The sequence below is a fragment of the Rousettus aegyptiacus genome, unplaced genomic scaffold (genome assembly GCF_014176215.1).
Source record: "Rousettus aegyptiacus isolate mRouAeg1 unplaced genomic scaffold, mRouAeg1.p scaffold_m13_p_6, whole genome shotgun sequence".
In the NCBI taxonomy this organism is placed as follows: Eukaryota; Metazoa; Chordata; class Mammalia; order Chiroptera; family Pteropodidae; genus Rousettus; species Rousettus aegyptiacus.
The window spans coordinates 90,529,792-90,545,418 of NW_023416309.1; the positions used below are offsets into that span (position 1 = coordinate 90,529,792).

Genomic DNA, 15,627 nt, shown 5'->3' on the forward strand with positions numbered 1-15,627 from the left:
CCACAATAATAGTGCTCTCTGGAATTGTACAATGTTTCGACCCTGGGAAAGAGATCTCAGGGTAGCGATTGGGCAGGACCTAAGAGAACAGCAGGTGCGTGAAACCGACACCAAGTCAGTATGCCAAGGGAGGTCCAAGGGATATTCCAGATCCCATCTACTGGGATTCCACAAAGGCATTAACATCCAGGAATCAGGGAACTGCGATAAACAGAACTGTTTTCTGAGAGATAGTGAGGCAGAAAGAGAAATTTTGGGGGGATGGGGGCACAATATTGAGAAGAAAGGTTAAACATGGATTTGTCAGTTACTTTTTTCCTTCATTCTCCTTTAGTGACTATAGATTCAATGTCATCTCCTACTTATCTTCTACCACCTACCCTACCCTATAAGAGCAATGACAGCACAAAACATTTCAATAAAACAGAAATGCACTGAGAAGAATCTCTATTCCTCCCTGATAGGTACTCAAGGAAAGTATTCTAGACCATGGAATTTCAAAGATGGAAAAAATTCTGCACATTTGATGATGTCTTCATCTGGAAGCTAAGAAAAGAAAAGTGTCTCATTTGCCATCACAGAGCACCTGACCTTGAGCTAGAACATGGGCTTCACAAGAAAGGGTCTGTGTGATTCGTTGTCTTGTTTGGCTTCATTTGTGATCATTATCCCTTCTTATATTTAAATGTGCCTTGCATATCTATCTATGCAGGGTTTCTGTTACAAAGAGAGAGCTACTATCAGTTAATTTGGGCATTGTTTTTCCATTCTAAGAACCTAAGTCAATGACACATGGCACCCTGGAAAGTCAGGAGTCCTGGGTCCTAGAATTCATTTTATTGAGCCTTAAGCTCCTGATCTGTGAAAGAGAGCTAAGTTCTTGTTCTGATCACAGAGCTGTTTGTCAAGTTCAAATAAGATGGTGCTTGTGAAAGTGTTTTATAAACACATAGAAGATTGCAAGTTATTAAAAGCTTAATGGGGGAAAATGATGTGCATAAAAGTGGCCTTATTGGGCACTGGGACAAGACTTTTGCAGGGGGTACTCAGGGGGTACTCAGGGGGTGCAGCTGGGATAGGTGATTTTCATATCAATCTCCATGGTGCTCAACCACTGGGCATACTCTCCTGACATTCAGATAACTGCTGGTTCTCTGGAAGTGCATCCCACACCAAAAGAAAGAGCAGACTTATCCTCAGGCTCTTTGCTTCCTTCTGGGGGCTGATCTCAATCAAATAATTCTGGAAATGGTGTATGGGGTGGGTGGTGGAACTTTTCAGAAAGTCCTAAAGAAATCCTTTCAAAGTATCCTGAAGGGACAGATTGAGCTTCATCTGAGCTATTTTAGAGAGCCTCACGCTGGCAGGTATTTGGAAAGGCTTTTGAATCTACTTCTTTATGGAGAAGTTAAGCAATTTATGGGAATTAACTTGATTTGAAGTGATCTCTTCATCAGTTTATCACCCATTTAACAGGTCTTTGTGCCAGGAGCTATGAAATGTTTTGGGAAGATAATGGCCACACACACACACACACACACACACACACACACACAACCAACAAGCAGATTCTTTGACTTAGAGCATCTGATATAGTTTAGTGTATACCTAGCTCCTAATTTCCTTTAACCTGTATCTAATATCAGTCCCTTTTGTGGCCTATAGCTTAATGTAATGATTGACAGAACAGGTATTATTATTATTATTATTATTATTGACAAAACAAGGAGTCTGATGCAAATGTGAGAATACCATATGTTATCTGAAAATACATTTTTCACATTCAAGAAATCATTACAAAGGTCTAACATATTTGACAGATAAAACCGGGCAAGAGAATTTCCTTATAAGTTTTTTTTCTGTCTGATAGTCACTATAAATCAATAAAGAACTCCTTATTTAAATTTACCCAATTTCCTAACATGATTTTAAAAATTACTATTAAAAGGAGAAGAAATTATTTCTTGTTGGCAGATGGAAATACTGGGTATCACCTGACATAACTTATCAAGCGCTAAGCATTCAGTGAAGGCATACTTCTCACTTAGCAGCTTCAAATTGAAAGGCCTCTGCTTACTCTATACTCCATTCTCTCCCTCTCCCAATACCTCCCCAGGAATGTTCATAGGAGGAAGGGGATATTAAAGAGCAATGTTATCTGTTTGGTTTGAAAAAGAAGGTAAACTTTTATTTGAAGACAAAATTAGGAAAAGAAAGTAATAGTTTACCTAGAAAGATGACAATTTACATAAGGAAAACAGCACATTTGGCCAGGACAAAAAACAAAAAACAAAAAACAAAAAAAAAACAACCCTCTGAGAATGTCAGGAAAGCAGATCACAAACATGCCAATAAAAAGTTGAATTTGTGGGGTGGTGGTGGGTGGTGGTGGTGTGTGCATATGCGTATGTGTGTGTGCGTGTATGCATATGTGTGTGTGTTTATTTAAAAGAATTCTGTAAAATGGCATAAGACAAATACATGGTCCGAAGCAGCATATTTCCTGCCCTTGGTAATTCAGGAGGAACTTTGCGCAGGTTCTTGGGTTGAAGTAATAATCTCTTTGTAGTGTTCTCAAACACAGAAGAAATCTCATTTCTTAACCAGGGGGAGCACAGGTAAGGGAGGAGCTTTGTGGATGTGGAAATAAAAGGATAGAGAAGTAGAGATAGGACAGCACATGCAGAAATGCACTGCAGCCACTTAAACATGCATGCAGTGAAGGAAGGAGCAAGGTTAAGATGTCCAAGTTCTTGGGTGCAACTTGGTATTCGTGATGGCAGCCTGCTGCTTTATTTTCAATACTCTGCAATGACCAAGAGAAAGAATCCAAATGCTATTGATCAGTCAAAGGTCAATTGGGCAGACTTTTCTGATAATTTTCAAAATGATGTCCCAAGTAGTAACTCTTCCAAAGTTTCAGTGAGAGATTTTAAAAGCTCATGCTGAACAATGTCTCTATTGGGAACTGGAAAAACCATCAGGTAAGCCAAATACTGACAATTCTATCATTTTATTATTTAATTGACATTTCTTTGTACTGAACACGAAGGGCTTGGAAATTGTCCTTTAAATAGTAAAAGATCTTATGAAGAATCAAACATATTTTTGACTTCTTCGCCCTTGAACTAGATTTCAACAACATCAGGTTAGATATAAAGTATATTCATATTAGTTGATGCTTATGAAACAGTCATTCCCTCTGATAGTGAAGATTTCTTCTGTTGACAATTAAGTGGGTAGGAAATTATCAAAAATACTTGACATTACAAAAATTATCTTAACTCTTTTAGCCTCTGACCTCTTGTTATACTCTTGTTATAAATCGGTAGGTTGAAGAGACATGCATTTCACTAGCGTTGTTTTGGATTGAGAATACTGGCCATTTACAATATATCTTTTTAAAATTTTCAAATAGTTTGCAAAAGTACATACTACAAAATATTATTGTTCAAGATTGAAAGTCACATTTAACACACCATACATGACTCGTCTGTACATTTACAGAGGTTTAAAGCACACAAAATTGTGCAGATAACATACCAAAGTCTAAACTTTTATATACGCTCATTTGCATACGTAGCAACAAGATACAATAAATTCTGAATGAATAACCAATAATCAGCCAAATTACTATGTACACGTTAGGCAGGAAGCAATTAAACATTGACTAATAGAATGTTACTTAAATTGCTTTTCCTATGAGATGCCCCTCCCCCACTACACACACACTCACACACACACTTTCAAATTCTTTTTCCATCACAAACATTAAATTGATGTTTGTGACCACATACATGAGAAATCCCCAAACATCTGGTTTGTTACACAGCAAGAAGCAACACAGAAACTCAGAGTGACTTAACACAACTATTTGCAAACTTGGTTTTCATAAATTAGCTATTGGATGGTGGTTACTGTGAAGGCATACTCAGACTTCCATGTTGCGGACTGAAGGAAGAGGAACAAAGAGCATTAATCGACAGCTTCATAACATTTGCCACTACATTAAATGTAGGCTTTTGCTAAAATTAAAGATGTATGTATGTATGTATGTATGTGTGTGTGTATATATATATACACACACATACATACATACACACACACCTGGAGGGAAAAGAATCTAGGATAATATTTTAAAAAACAACAAACCTACTTCCTTTATCAAAATAGAATATTTTCATAGTCTACCTATCTGGCTGTTAAACAAAACCAACTGTCTTTTTAAATAACCATTTTATAATTTCATTATTAATGGAAATAGAAGAAATTATTTAAAAAAAAAACACACACAACCAGATACAACTACTGTGTGCAGATGTGGTGGAAAAACCAGAGACCTGAAATATGGCAAAATCAGAGCTTCATAAACAGTCAATGGATTTTTCTAAAAATACTTTTTGCTAATGGCAAAGTTCAACACCTCAGAAAAACTCTGAATTAAGATCTTAGAATAAGTTTCCAAACTGTACAACATAGTTTCAAATACACTACCCTTGTTGTTTGTAAGGCCGCACTGAAGTTTAGCTTAACAGTCATGAGCCATGTGTTTGAACATCTTGTGAGAGGTGACCTGCAAAGAAACAAGTTTTTTCCTTGTTCACCCTGCTACCTGTGAAGAGGTATCATTGCTTTACAAATAATTCCTTTAAAAATTTCCTTAAAGGTATGACCAAAAAAAAAAAAAAGTTCAGATTTGCTATATTGAATCATCTGGAAAAATATTTAGACTTTATAAAGTGAAAAATATAGCACTTTCGATTCTCCAAGAGTGTTCTCTTGTTAATCTATTACTACCCTCTTTAACTGATATGTTATAGTTCAATAAACAAATACACCAAGAGATGCACACTCTGCTATAGCTCTGCTAATACAAAATTGAGAGAGCTGTAGAATAATGGCATCATCTTTCTAAGGAGTATCAACTTTAAGAAGCCAGTGAGTTCTGTGTGTTGTCGACATAACTGGGGAACTTACATGCACTGCGGACCCTTTAACAACTTGAGCTGATAGTTCTCCAAGAGAAAGTGAGTACATCTTGGGTGGAGCATGAAGAACAAGAGGGTGCCGAGGACTTGGGTTTTTTGGGTGTGTCCACTTGTTTAAAATCGTCTTCAAGCGAAGGGCTCAGTGATCACTGGGGTGCAGGTTTGTGTGGCAGGATAACAATGAATGAGAGGCCAGTCCTCTTTTCCACTTATCTGGCATGATCTCCTGGCAAGGATCAGGTTGATGTTTGCCAGGTGGCTCCTGGACAAGGTCTTTTTAGGGGAGTACAACAAGGCTTCAGTCATTGCTTTTTATAAAGTGCTTTGGGATCCTTCAGAAATGGGGGCTGGAGTAATATTATTACTAACTGGCTTCAACTTTCAAACCAAATGGAACAATTTTCTCCAGTGTAATTATTGCTTTGAGCATTACTGAATGTTTTTAAAAACAGAATGGGTCTCATCTCTAAGTATTCACTTCGAAAGATATCCACTCCCTAGAGTGAATATTTTTAATTACTGTCTCCTAGGTACTCTCACCAATTAAGAGGATGTGATAGCTTTGTAAATGGTTGCAAGCATATACATTGGTGACTTGTATTTTCCAGGTTGTCTTCCTTTTTGTACAGACAGCAAGTGTGAAATCGAAGATGCCTGGCCCAAAATGTGCTCTGTTGGCCTAGCTGAGGAGATAGGCTCCTGCCTTTTCTAAGATATTCATGAAAAGATATATGGTAATGATGGCTACACTCACATCAGATTGTGAGCTTCTTATGACCTGGGGATGTGTTTTATACTTGATTATCTTGTTCTCTATGGGACTTGGAATAGAGACAGATATGGGAAGGCCTCAGTCAATGATTTTTGAGTGTTTTAACAAATGATGAGAGCTGAATAACATAGGTGAAAATTAAGCATGTTAGGAAAACCATGGAAAAGAAGACCTGGGATTGGCAAGTTTCATTCAGAGACTCCCAAGCTGTACTAAAAAGAATAAAAGACAAAAGCCCATCATATCCTAAACCAAACCAAACCAAACCAAACCAAACCAAACCAAACCAAACCAATAAGACAAAACAAAAGAAAACAAACAGAAAAAATACATTGTAAAGTTTCTATAATGAAAAGACTGGTCAAATGAAAGAGAACTGTGAATTAGAGAACATAATTGTCTCTTACAAAAATGTATTAATTTAAACTAGGCTCACAAGATGTTGCAATGTGTTGGTACTGGTGGAGGTAACCTACTGGAACAAATAGCTAATTACTGAGGATATAACATCTACTTTTATATAGGAATATTATTAGGAAAATACATTTTCAGGTCGATTAAGTGTGCCCATTGAACTCTAATGTGCGTGATTCATTTCATGGGCACGCATCTCTTTTCCACATAGAAGGTGAAGAAATAAGCCTGTGTCTCAATATAAATTAGTAAGTTCGGATTTAATGCAATTTTACTTCATGAGTCACTATTTGGTCCAGCATGCTAGAACCTACTGACCAAATGAGGGGATCTAAGGTGGGTCAGTCTCTGCTTTTGCTGCCTGTCAAATGCTTTCCATCTAATTCACAGTCACAAACTTCCTTCCATGCCACCAGAAAGGTCATAATCAGAGAATTATTTGGTTTCTTCGTTTCTGACCATTCCAGCATCTCATCTCACACTTATTCAACATATTTAATGCCTTATTATTAGAAATAAGTAGAACTGACTGAAGATGGCTCTGTCATTTTTGTTATTAAAGAAGAAACATGTGGTATCTAATTTTAAATGACATTTCACCCAAATTTTCTTTTTAATTAATTAGCTTAGATGTCTATTATATGAAATTTGTATTTTCTATCAACAAGGAGCTTTGTGATATTGAAAATCTGTTAGGTGAAGATTGAGAAAAAGAATTGAATTTGGAATTAGAAGTAGATAGATGATCTGCAAACTAGGTAAGTAGCCTATAGACAATTCCCAATTCCCAATGGGAGAGTCTGCTATAAAGAGAATGGTTCTGGGTTCTGACCCTAACTTTGAGACTAAACTAGCTCTTTGACCTTGAGCAAGTCACTTAACCTCTCTGAGCCTTAATTGCCTTATCTGTAAATGCAAGGACTTAGACTAATTTTATGGTCCCTTCTAGCTCTAACACTCTATACACAGAATTCACTCACAAGAAAACTGCCTTTTAAAATCCTCCCGGGCAATGGAAAAGGAGCTGCAGTGATTCTGATCAAGATTTTTTAGGAGGTTCATTGAGTATAAAATCTCTTAAAAAAATAAAGACTGAGCTCTGGGCTTTAGTTTTCTAATGACCATAGGCCATGGGCCAAATCTGTACCTTTCCGTCAGGGTAATTATTTATGTTTAAATCAAATGTTTTAAAAATGGAAGGGATCGGAATAACATTGTGAACAGGGGACTTTGTATGAACTCCCATGAGGACGAATGGTAGAACTGTGAGGATAGGAGTAAAGCCATAAAGAGCAATATTTAACCAAAATGCCTATGAAGCAGAAAAGGACCATTTAGAATATCAGCGAACTGAATGGGTCTTGGCTCAAAGAAATGAGTGAAGGTTCATGTTTTTTTGGATATGCAGTGAAATTTCTTTTTTGATTTGGGTTTCTCCTTTGTGAGAAAGGCAGGTGGGAGGCAATGAGACCAAAGCAGGATTTTCAGGTGTCTTTGAGCACAGCCTCAGAACCTCTGGCAGGGCCTTCTATAAGAAAGATTTTCCTTGAGGCCAATGGGCCAGATAATTCCTAGGGTAAAACTGACTTTGGAAGGGGTGGCTTAAAAAGGGGATGGCTGCAACCTAAGTCTTGGACAATCTGTCCTGTGATCTGTGATATGGGGGTGAGATGTTCCTGTGACTGTAAGGACTCCATCACTGCCTGGCCATATCTGAAGGGCAGGTTCTTGTTCAATGACAATTCCATCACCTAAGAAATCTGGAGCAGATTCATTATCATTTTCAGAGACACAGCCCCATGGACTTATTTTAGGATTGTAAAGGAACTTCATTTTTGCTCATCTCTCTCCCTCCTCTTGACTTGTCTGTACTCTAGGCTTTCACTTAACTCAGCTGTTTCCTTGCACTCTGGAATAATATATGGCCCATTCTCATGCTCGAATGGGAGTTGAGTGTGCAGGAAGAGCTGCTTCCTGCCCTATTCTACCTTTGCAAGACAGAGCCAGAGAGAAGCACCCTCTACTCTACTTTTGTTTCTGGTGGCTTCCACACAGCCCTAAGTAAAGAAAAGGCCTGTCCGAGGCCTCTTTAATCAGATCAGTGCTGATGGATAAATTGGATTTGGTGAGCCCCTGAGAACCCTGCATTTTGGAATGACTTGGTTTAGTTGACAAGATACCCAGGACAAGTCCACTTGACCCTGTGCCCTAAAAACACAACCTGGGCTTCTTTTCCCCATATGTTTCGAAAGATTTGGAATGGAAAGAAAGATGATGCTAATCTTATTTTCATCTATAGAACTCCTTCTGTCAATTACAAATTCATGAAAAAACCCTAAATCCGGGGGTCAGATTACAAAGCCAGCTGCAGAACTAGGGGTTGGCTCCTTGGGCTACCCTACCTCAATACAGGGACAGGTGCCCCCAAAAGGGTGGCATGTTTGAATTGTTATGTCCAGGACTCCACGTTGACGCAAAAACTCCTCTATGCCTTTTGTAGGCTGAGCTGGGAAGGGCGCTGGCAACCCTCTCCTCTACCCTAACTCTACTCTTAGAAGAAGAGAGCCTTAAACCTATAAACTATGGATTTTTAACATTCAAACCATTTGAAAATGGATGGGGACATGGTGGGGAAAGCTGGGTGACAGAAAATACAGGGACTTGCGGTGAAACAGTGGACAGCCAGTTGCGGGCCTCCCTAAAGCATGCTGCTGAGTATTTCTGAAACCGGGGATGCAGTCGGACTCTCGGGACTCATTTCTGGGTGGGTGGGACTGGGCAGGCTGGAATGGCCTTCAGGGGGCGGGCTCAAACCCACCCAGGGCTTTGTGTTCACCAGAGCCTCAGGGTAAGGCTCCACATAGATGCGGTGTGAAGGCCTTGGGTCCTGGAGGCTGCTCTTCCGCTCCTCGGGGAGGCTCGCAGCATGGGCCAGAACCAGGCCCCGAGGCCCATCGGGGGAAGGTCTGAGCCGCTCGGCCTCCCCGGGATGCTGGGCCAGATCACAGGCCCGGGACAGGTGCTGCGTGTAAACCCCCTCAGACAGCGACAGCGACAGCGACTGCGTCTCGCTGTGCATGCGCAACCAGCGGTGGTGGCGGCTGAAGCCGCCGTAATGCTGGTGCTTGGCCGGCTTCCGCTTTCCCAGGAAGCCCAGCGGCGGCCGCGCGCCCGGCGCCATCTTGGCGTGGTTCTTGGGTACCAAGCCCGTGAGGGTAAGACCGTGGAGTAATTCGGCACATGAGTGGTCCGTATCTGGTCTTGGAACCCGGCCCTGGGGGTCCTGACCCAGGACCAACGGAGTCTTCATGTCGTGTACCTGCAGGACGTCGGGGGCGCTGCCGCTTAGGCCGCTTAGCGTCTGTTGGGCTATGTCATGCGACGACAGGTAGACCAGGTCCAGGTCTCGGGGGCTCAGGGCGTCACTGGAGTCGTAGTCACTGTCGGTGGGGAGGAAGACTTCCGAGCAGCCTTCTTCATCAGAGCAGGGCTGTGAATCTGCAAGGCCAGAGACTGAGGTTAGAAAAAAGAAAAACTCTTAGCCAGGGTATGCTTCATGGGTGTAGAGTCGGTGTGGTTGAGACCCCCGCCTCTCTCATGCCTAGAAGGGCCTTGTGCTTCATTTAATTATCTGCTCTCGCCTGTTGAAATTATTAATTTTTGAACCAGGGACCCCACATTTTTGTTTTGCATAGGGCTCTGTAAGTTATGTGGTGAATTCTGTTCTTAGCTTAAGGGGAAGGAAGGAGAGAAACTTTTAACAGGTCCAACCTGGACAGCAGCAGAGGGGAACCTGTTCTCATTCCCCACATATGATTTTATTATTCACTGGGCATATGTAGAGAGGATGAAACGGGAAACAAAGGTGGGTGTTATTCATTTATTCTTTTACTGTTCTTATTTCAGAGGTGATTTTTACATTTGATAAAGTAGCAGGAACTTAAAGGGGTGAAGAAAGAAGAGGCACTATGGTGGCTGAAGTTAGGGGAACCTGGTCTCAAATCCTGTCTGGGTCCTGGGAAAGTTACTTAGCTTCTTTGAACTTCAGTTTCTTTATTTGTGAAATGGAGATGTTAGTAGAACTTCTTACTTAGGGTGATAGTAAAAAATAAACCGATTATATAAACATGTTTTCAGGTGTTTAAAAAGAAAAAAATGTAAGGCAAAAAACAGAAGTCAAATCAGAGGCAAAAACAAGCCTCAAAGTGCATGCCATCATGACCATCAGTGAGCCAGAAGTTTAGTTCTATAGATATTACTTGGCGCTTAATGTACTAGTTATTTATATCCTTTTACCCAGTCAAGTTGTACATTTCTGTAGGGCAAGAACTGTCTTAAAATCCTTTGCATTTTCCGTAGAACTCAGCTCATATTAGGTATTTGGTAAATACATGCTAATTTTGAAAAAATGCAAGTGCTCTTAAAATGAGAAATATCTATAAATCTGAGACAATCCAAATTTTAAAAAAATCTCCATAGGATTTTAAAATGGAATTTAGTAAATTGATTTTTTAATTCATCTGGAAGAGAAAATTTAGGAGAATAGCCAAACTTTTTTTTTTTAAGAGACCGTGGAAGAGCCTAATTTATCAGATATCAAAAGTTACTCTAGAGCTTTGGTAATTTAAACTTTATAATATTGGTGTACAAATGGACAGGTGGATCTATAGGGCAGAAAAAGTCCAGAAACAGTCTTATTCTGTGTGATAATTTAATATACGGTAAAGATAACATTTCAAAATAGGGGAGTGAATAGATTCAGTATATAGTATTGGGAAAATTAGTTATCCCTTTAGCAAAAATAATTAGAGAAAGTCCTACCTCATACCATATATAAAAATAAATTACATGCAGTTTATATATAACAAACATCCTACAGGTATTAGAAGACAGTACATTTTTAATTTTAGGGCAAGAAGGTCTTTCTAAGAAAAATAGGTCAGAAGAGAAGCGATTGATAAATTTGACGTCAAAATTTAATACTTTGTAAAGCAAATGATACCATAAACAAAGTAGAAAGGTAAGTGATAAATTGGAAGAAAATAGTAATAGCATGCAAAACAAAAGATTAATATTCAGAACATATAAAGAACTCCTAGAAAGCTCTAAGAAAACAATCCAGATGGGCAGAAGCTAACCAACACTTCAAAGAATAATTAATACAAATGGCCAATAAACAAAATAAAGATATTCAACCTAGATAGACTATATTTACTAACTAGATGGTAATTAGGAAATGCAAGTCAAAACAACACTGAAGTGTGTTTTTGCCTGTCAGATTTGCTAAAAAGAAAAAGCAATGTCATGTGTTGGTGATGTATGGGAAATCAGGGACACTCATATAATGATGGTGGGAATATAAACTGGTACAGCTCTCTAAATAGAAATTAGGTGCAAAATATTGAAATTGTGCATATCCTTTGTCCCAGCAAGTCCTTTTTTAGAGATCTGTGTTTGAGAGATTGTCATTATGTGTCCTTGGAGACATGTGCAAGTTGTTTTCTGCAGTATGATTTATAATAGTGAAAACCTAGAAATAACCTTGTGACTGAGACTGCTGTAAAAGGAAGACTTAGAGGCACAGAAGCACTACAAAAAGAAAAATGGTTTAAGAAAAAAAAAAAAACAGGTTACTTGCAAAGTTCTGTAAGGTAGTTCAAATTCAGGACTGGCTTCCTTATTAAAACAGGTATTTAAAGTAAAAACACAAGTTTACAGGATCATAGTCTGTTCATGGTGGAAAGTCATATGATTATTATAAGAATATTGCAAACTTCAGGGAATAAATTTGCTAAGGATTCAGTAATTTACACAAAGAGGATTAAGTTTTCTATTTTAGAGATAAGAACCAGATACAAACTTTTTTTTTTTTTAATACTTATTTGTTTATTTCAGCATTAGGGTGTGAAATACTTTTTTTTTTCCCTCTCTTTTTCCTGTCTGTAGAAGATAATGTGTGTACTTTCATTGGTGGGACAAGATTTAAGTTTTGTTCTCTCACTGCTGGCTGCTACCCAATATTTATTATCCTTTTTTAGTTACAAAATCTTAAATTTCGTTTGAGATAGCAGTGCACTCATGTTAGACCATGTATTTTTTTTCAGATTCCCTTGCAGCTAGACATGGCCATATAACTAAGTTTTGGCCAATGAGGTAGAACTGAAAGTTATATGAAATTTCCGGAAGGCTGCATAGCTGGGAGGTAGGCCATCTTGTTTTTCCTCTTTCCTTCCAGTTGCCTTACCAAGGTATGTTGGCTGGGTTTATAAGGCAACCTTGGACAAAGAAGCCATGTGTTAGATGATGGAGTTGAAAAATGGAGCGTGGTCTGAAGACCATGGTGTTTGAATACCAACCTTGAATTGTCTAACTCTAATCTTCTTTTACATAAAAGAGAAATAAAGTATGTTGTGTTTATGACAGTCTTATTTAGGTTTTCTGTTTTTAGATTTTCTGTAATATGGATCCAAACTTAATTCTAACTGATGCAAACCTAAATGCCCATTATTAGCAAAATGGTTTACAAATTTGGGCACATCCATACTATGGGATATTATCTAGTAGCTACAAAGAATGAAATCAACTTATATGTTGTTCTTTAAATAATGGCTACCAAAAAGAACTCCCTTTTCTACTTTTTGGCGAGGGGAGTTTACCAATCTGTTCAAGGTTTCTCTCAAACATAGCCTTTTTTAGAAAGCATCCCCCAACGGTCCCAGAAAATATTGCTCACCAGAAAGTATTGTTCACTTGTGTGCACATCTGTAGCCCTTTTTTGCTTCTATAATCCTTTGACACTTAGCCTGTACAGATTTGTATTAGATATCTTTTTTTTTTTTTTTTTAAGGGCAAATATAACATCCTGATTGCCTGGTTAGACCAGAGCTCTCTTAGGGCAAAGATATTTAATTCATCCTCATTCAGCAATGAAGATTCTATTTTGCCTGAGCTTTTGTTCTTACAGAAACACTGGGTTATGCTTGGTACCTGAGTGACTGTAAAACAAAGAAATTATCTGTCTCCAGGGAGTTTACTGTTTTAGTGGAGGTATAGGGGATATATGCATCTATGAGACTGTGGAAGAACGTATATTTTGTAAGAGAAGTTTAGCAAATAAGATGCAGGTTTATAGGGAAAAGATCACATTTTATTGGGACAGGGTTGATAAAATACTCTATCATCTCTTTTTCCTCTCCACTCATTTGTCTCTTATTCTCTGTTAATATTCGGTTATTTCTTTATCTACTTTCAAAAAGTGTTTGGGGCAGCTTTTAATATTAAATGTGCAAACAATGATGAGGATTAAAAACCAGAGAGGAAGAGGAAACAATACAAATCGACCTATTTCACAAAATATGTGAACAGAAATGGAATTTTGGGAAAATGAGGCTACAAAAGTTACCTGCCAGCAATTGCACTCTTAGGAATTTATCCTAGAAAAATTAAGGCTTCTTTTCATGCAGGAATTCATACACGAATGTTCAAAGCAGTTTTATTCATATTAACCCGAAGCTGGAAACTACTCAAATGTCCTTTAGTGGATGATTGTTTAGACAAACTGTGGTACATCTATACTATGGAATACTACTCATCAATATAAGTGAAGAATTCCATTTATGTAACATTTTTGAAATAGTTATAGAGATGAACAGATTAGTAGTAGTGAGGGGTAGGGCCAGGGAGATGGATAAGACTATAAAGGGCTAACAGAGGGAGTTTTGTGGTGATGGTACTGTTGGATATCTTGATTATGATGGTGATTACCCAAGGCAACATATATGATACAATTGCATAGAGTTACACAAGTGAGCCTATGTGCTTGCATACATGTATATGTGCATTCGTGCATGTGTACACACAAGTATATGTTTAACCGGTGAAATCTGGATAAGCTCTGTGATTGTATCAGGTTCTTGGTTTTGATATTGTACAAGAGCTGTGTAAGATGTTAACACAGAGGAGGGGGAAGGGTACATGGGATTATTGTATATGTTTTTGCAAACTTCTTTTTCTGTAATTATTTCAAAATAAATGGTTAAAAGAGAGAATTTAATTTTTTAAAAGGTGGGGAAGAGCCAGAGAAGAGTAGTAGTTAATGCCTAGATGACAAATTTGTACCTAATTTTCTAGCCAGTGGATAATTATTGAAGAATTTTGAGGAAGTGATTGATAAGATGAGAGCTGTGATTTAGGATAATTATGGAGCAGGTAGGATATATGATGAACTAGATAAGGAAGAAACAGACAGCAGGGAGGGCAGCTAGGAGGTTGTGGTCTAAGCTATGTTTCCTTTAATATATATCTTTTCCAGGTTGCGAGGCTGAGCAAGAATGGAGGGTATGTGGAGAAAAATAGAAGCCCAGGAAAGTCATTCATTCAAAGATGTGTATTGAGCACCTGTTTTGTGCTAGATGGACACAGTCCCTGCTTTCAAGCAGCTCATAGAGGGTAGCTTAGACAACAAATACATAAGATTAATTTCAAGTAGTGCAAAGTTCTATGAAGAAAATGAAACAGAGAGGCTTAGAAGGTTCTTTTGATAAGATAGCGAGGGGAGGAATCTCTGTAGAAAAGGGAGTTTAACCTCAGTGATCAGAAGAAACCAGGTATGTGAAAGTTTTAGGGAATATTGTTCCAGACAACTTGGATAAGCAAGTGCAAAGGTCCCGAAGTGACTAGTAGGTTTGAAGCATCAATGCCTGGAAGACAGGAATAACATTCAACCAGAGGAGTTAAATTGTAATAGGCTTGAGCAGTAGAAGAGATGGTAAATTTAATTTGGGGTAGGTTGAGCTTGAGGCACTGGCCAAAACATCCTGGAGGAGATGGAATGGGAGCCTGGTGGGGTAGTAAGGTTGAGGAAAGATTTTTATGGGTAAAAAAGGAACCATTAGAGAGGAACCATTAGAACTGTTAAAGATGAGTGATAGGTTGATGGATATAATGAGGGGGGATCACTTGTGAGCACCAGTGCTCACACTGGTCTTTAGTGAAAAAAATAGAAGGACATGGTTAGGGAAGAAGACAAATATAAAGTGATTTTCAGCTTAAAGTAGAGAACTTGATAAAGGCTTGGGCTAAATGACTTTGATACTCTTAAAACAAGTTTTAGACACCACTTTTCCCAAGTTTTAGTGGGGGAAAAAAGGGCACTACATGTAACAGAGTCTCAGAACTGTTGGTTATTTTTAATGGTGGCAGTGGTAGGTGACATCAGGGTGATGAGGAGAGGTTAACTGAAGATTTGAAATTGGGCTGGAAATAAGATCCATGCAAAGCAATAATAATTGACTTTAGTTGAACTTCTATATCTGACCACTATTGTCTATTCAGCTGTCCACATGTATTTATTTGTGTCCATAATAGTAATAATACCTGATATTTATTTAGTACTGTGAGTCAGCCATTATGCTAAGTGCTCTATGTGCTTTATCTTATTTAATGCTTACAATA

At 38.4% G+C, this 15,627-nt stretch overlaps 1 protein-coding gene across 4 annotated transcripts in view; it reads right to left on the reverse strand.

Annotated features, from left to right (window-relative positions):
* Positions 1–2,996: 2,996 nt before the first annotated feature.
* The window catches only part of ANKFN1 (ankyrin repeat and fibronectin type III domain containing 1), a 527,248-nt gene continuing 514,617 nt past the window's right edge, over positions 2,997–15,627 (reverse strand). For all 4 annotated transcript variants that reach the window (XM_036222287.1, XM_036222289.1, XM_036222288.1 and 1 more), the window contains one exon: positions 2,997–9,672. In XM_036222287.1, coding sequence (XP_036078180.1) covers positions 8,873–9,672 — 800 coding nt within the window. In that variant the 3' untranslated portion in view covers positions 2,997–8,872. The remainder of the gene's footprint in view (positions 9,673–15,627) is intronic.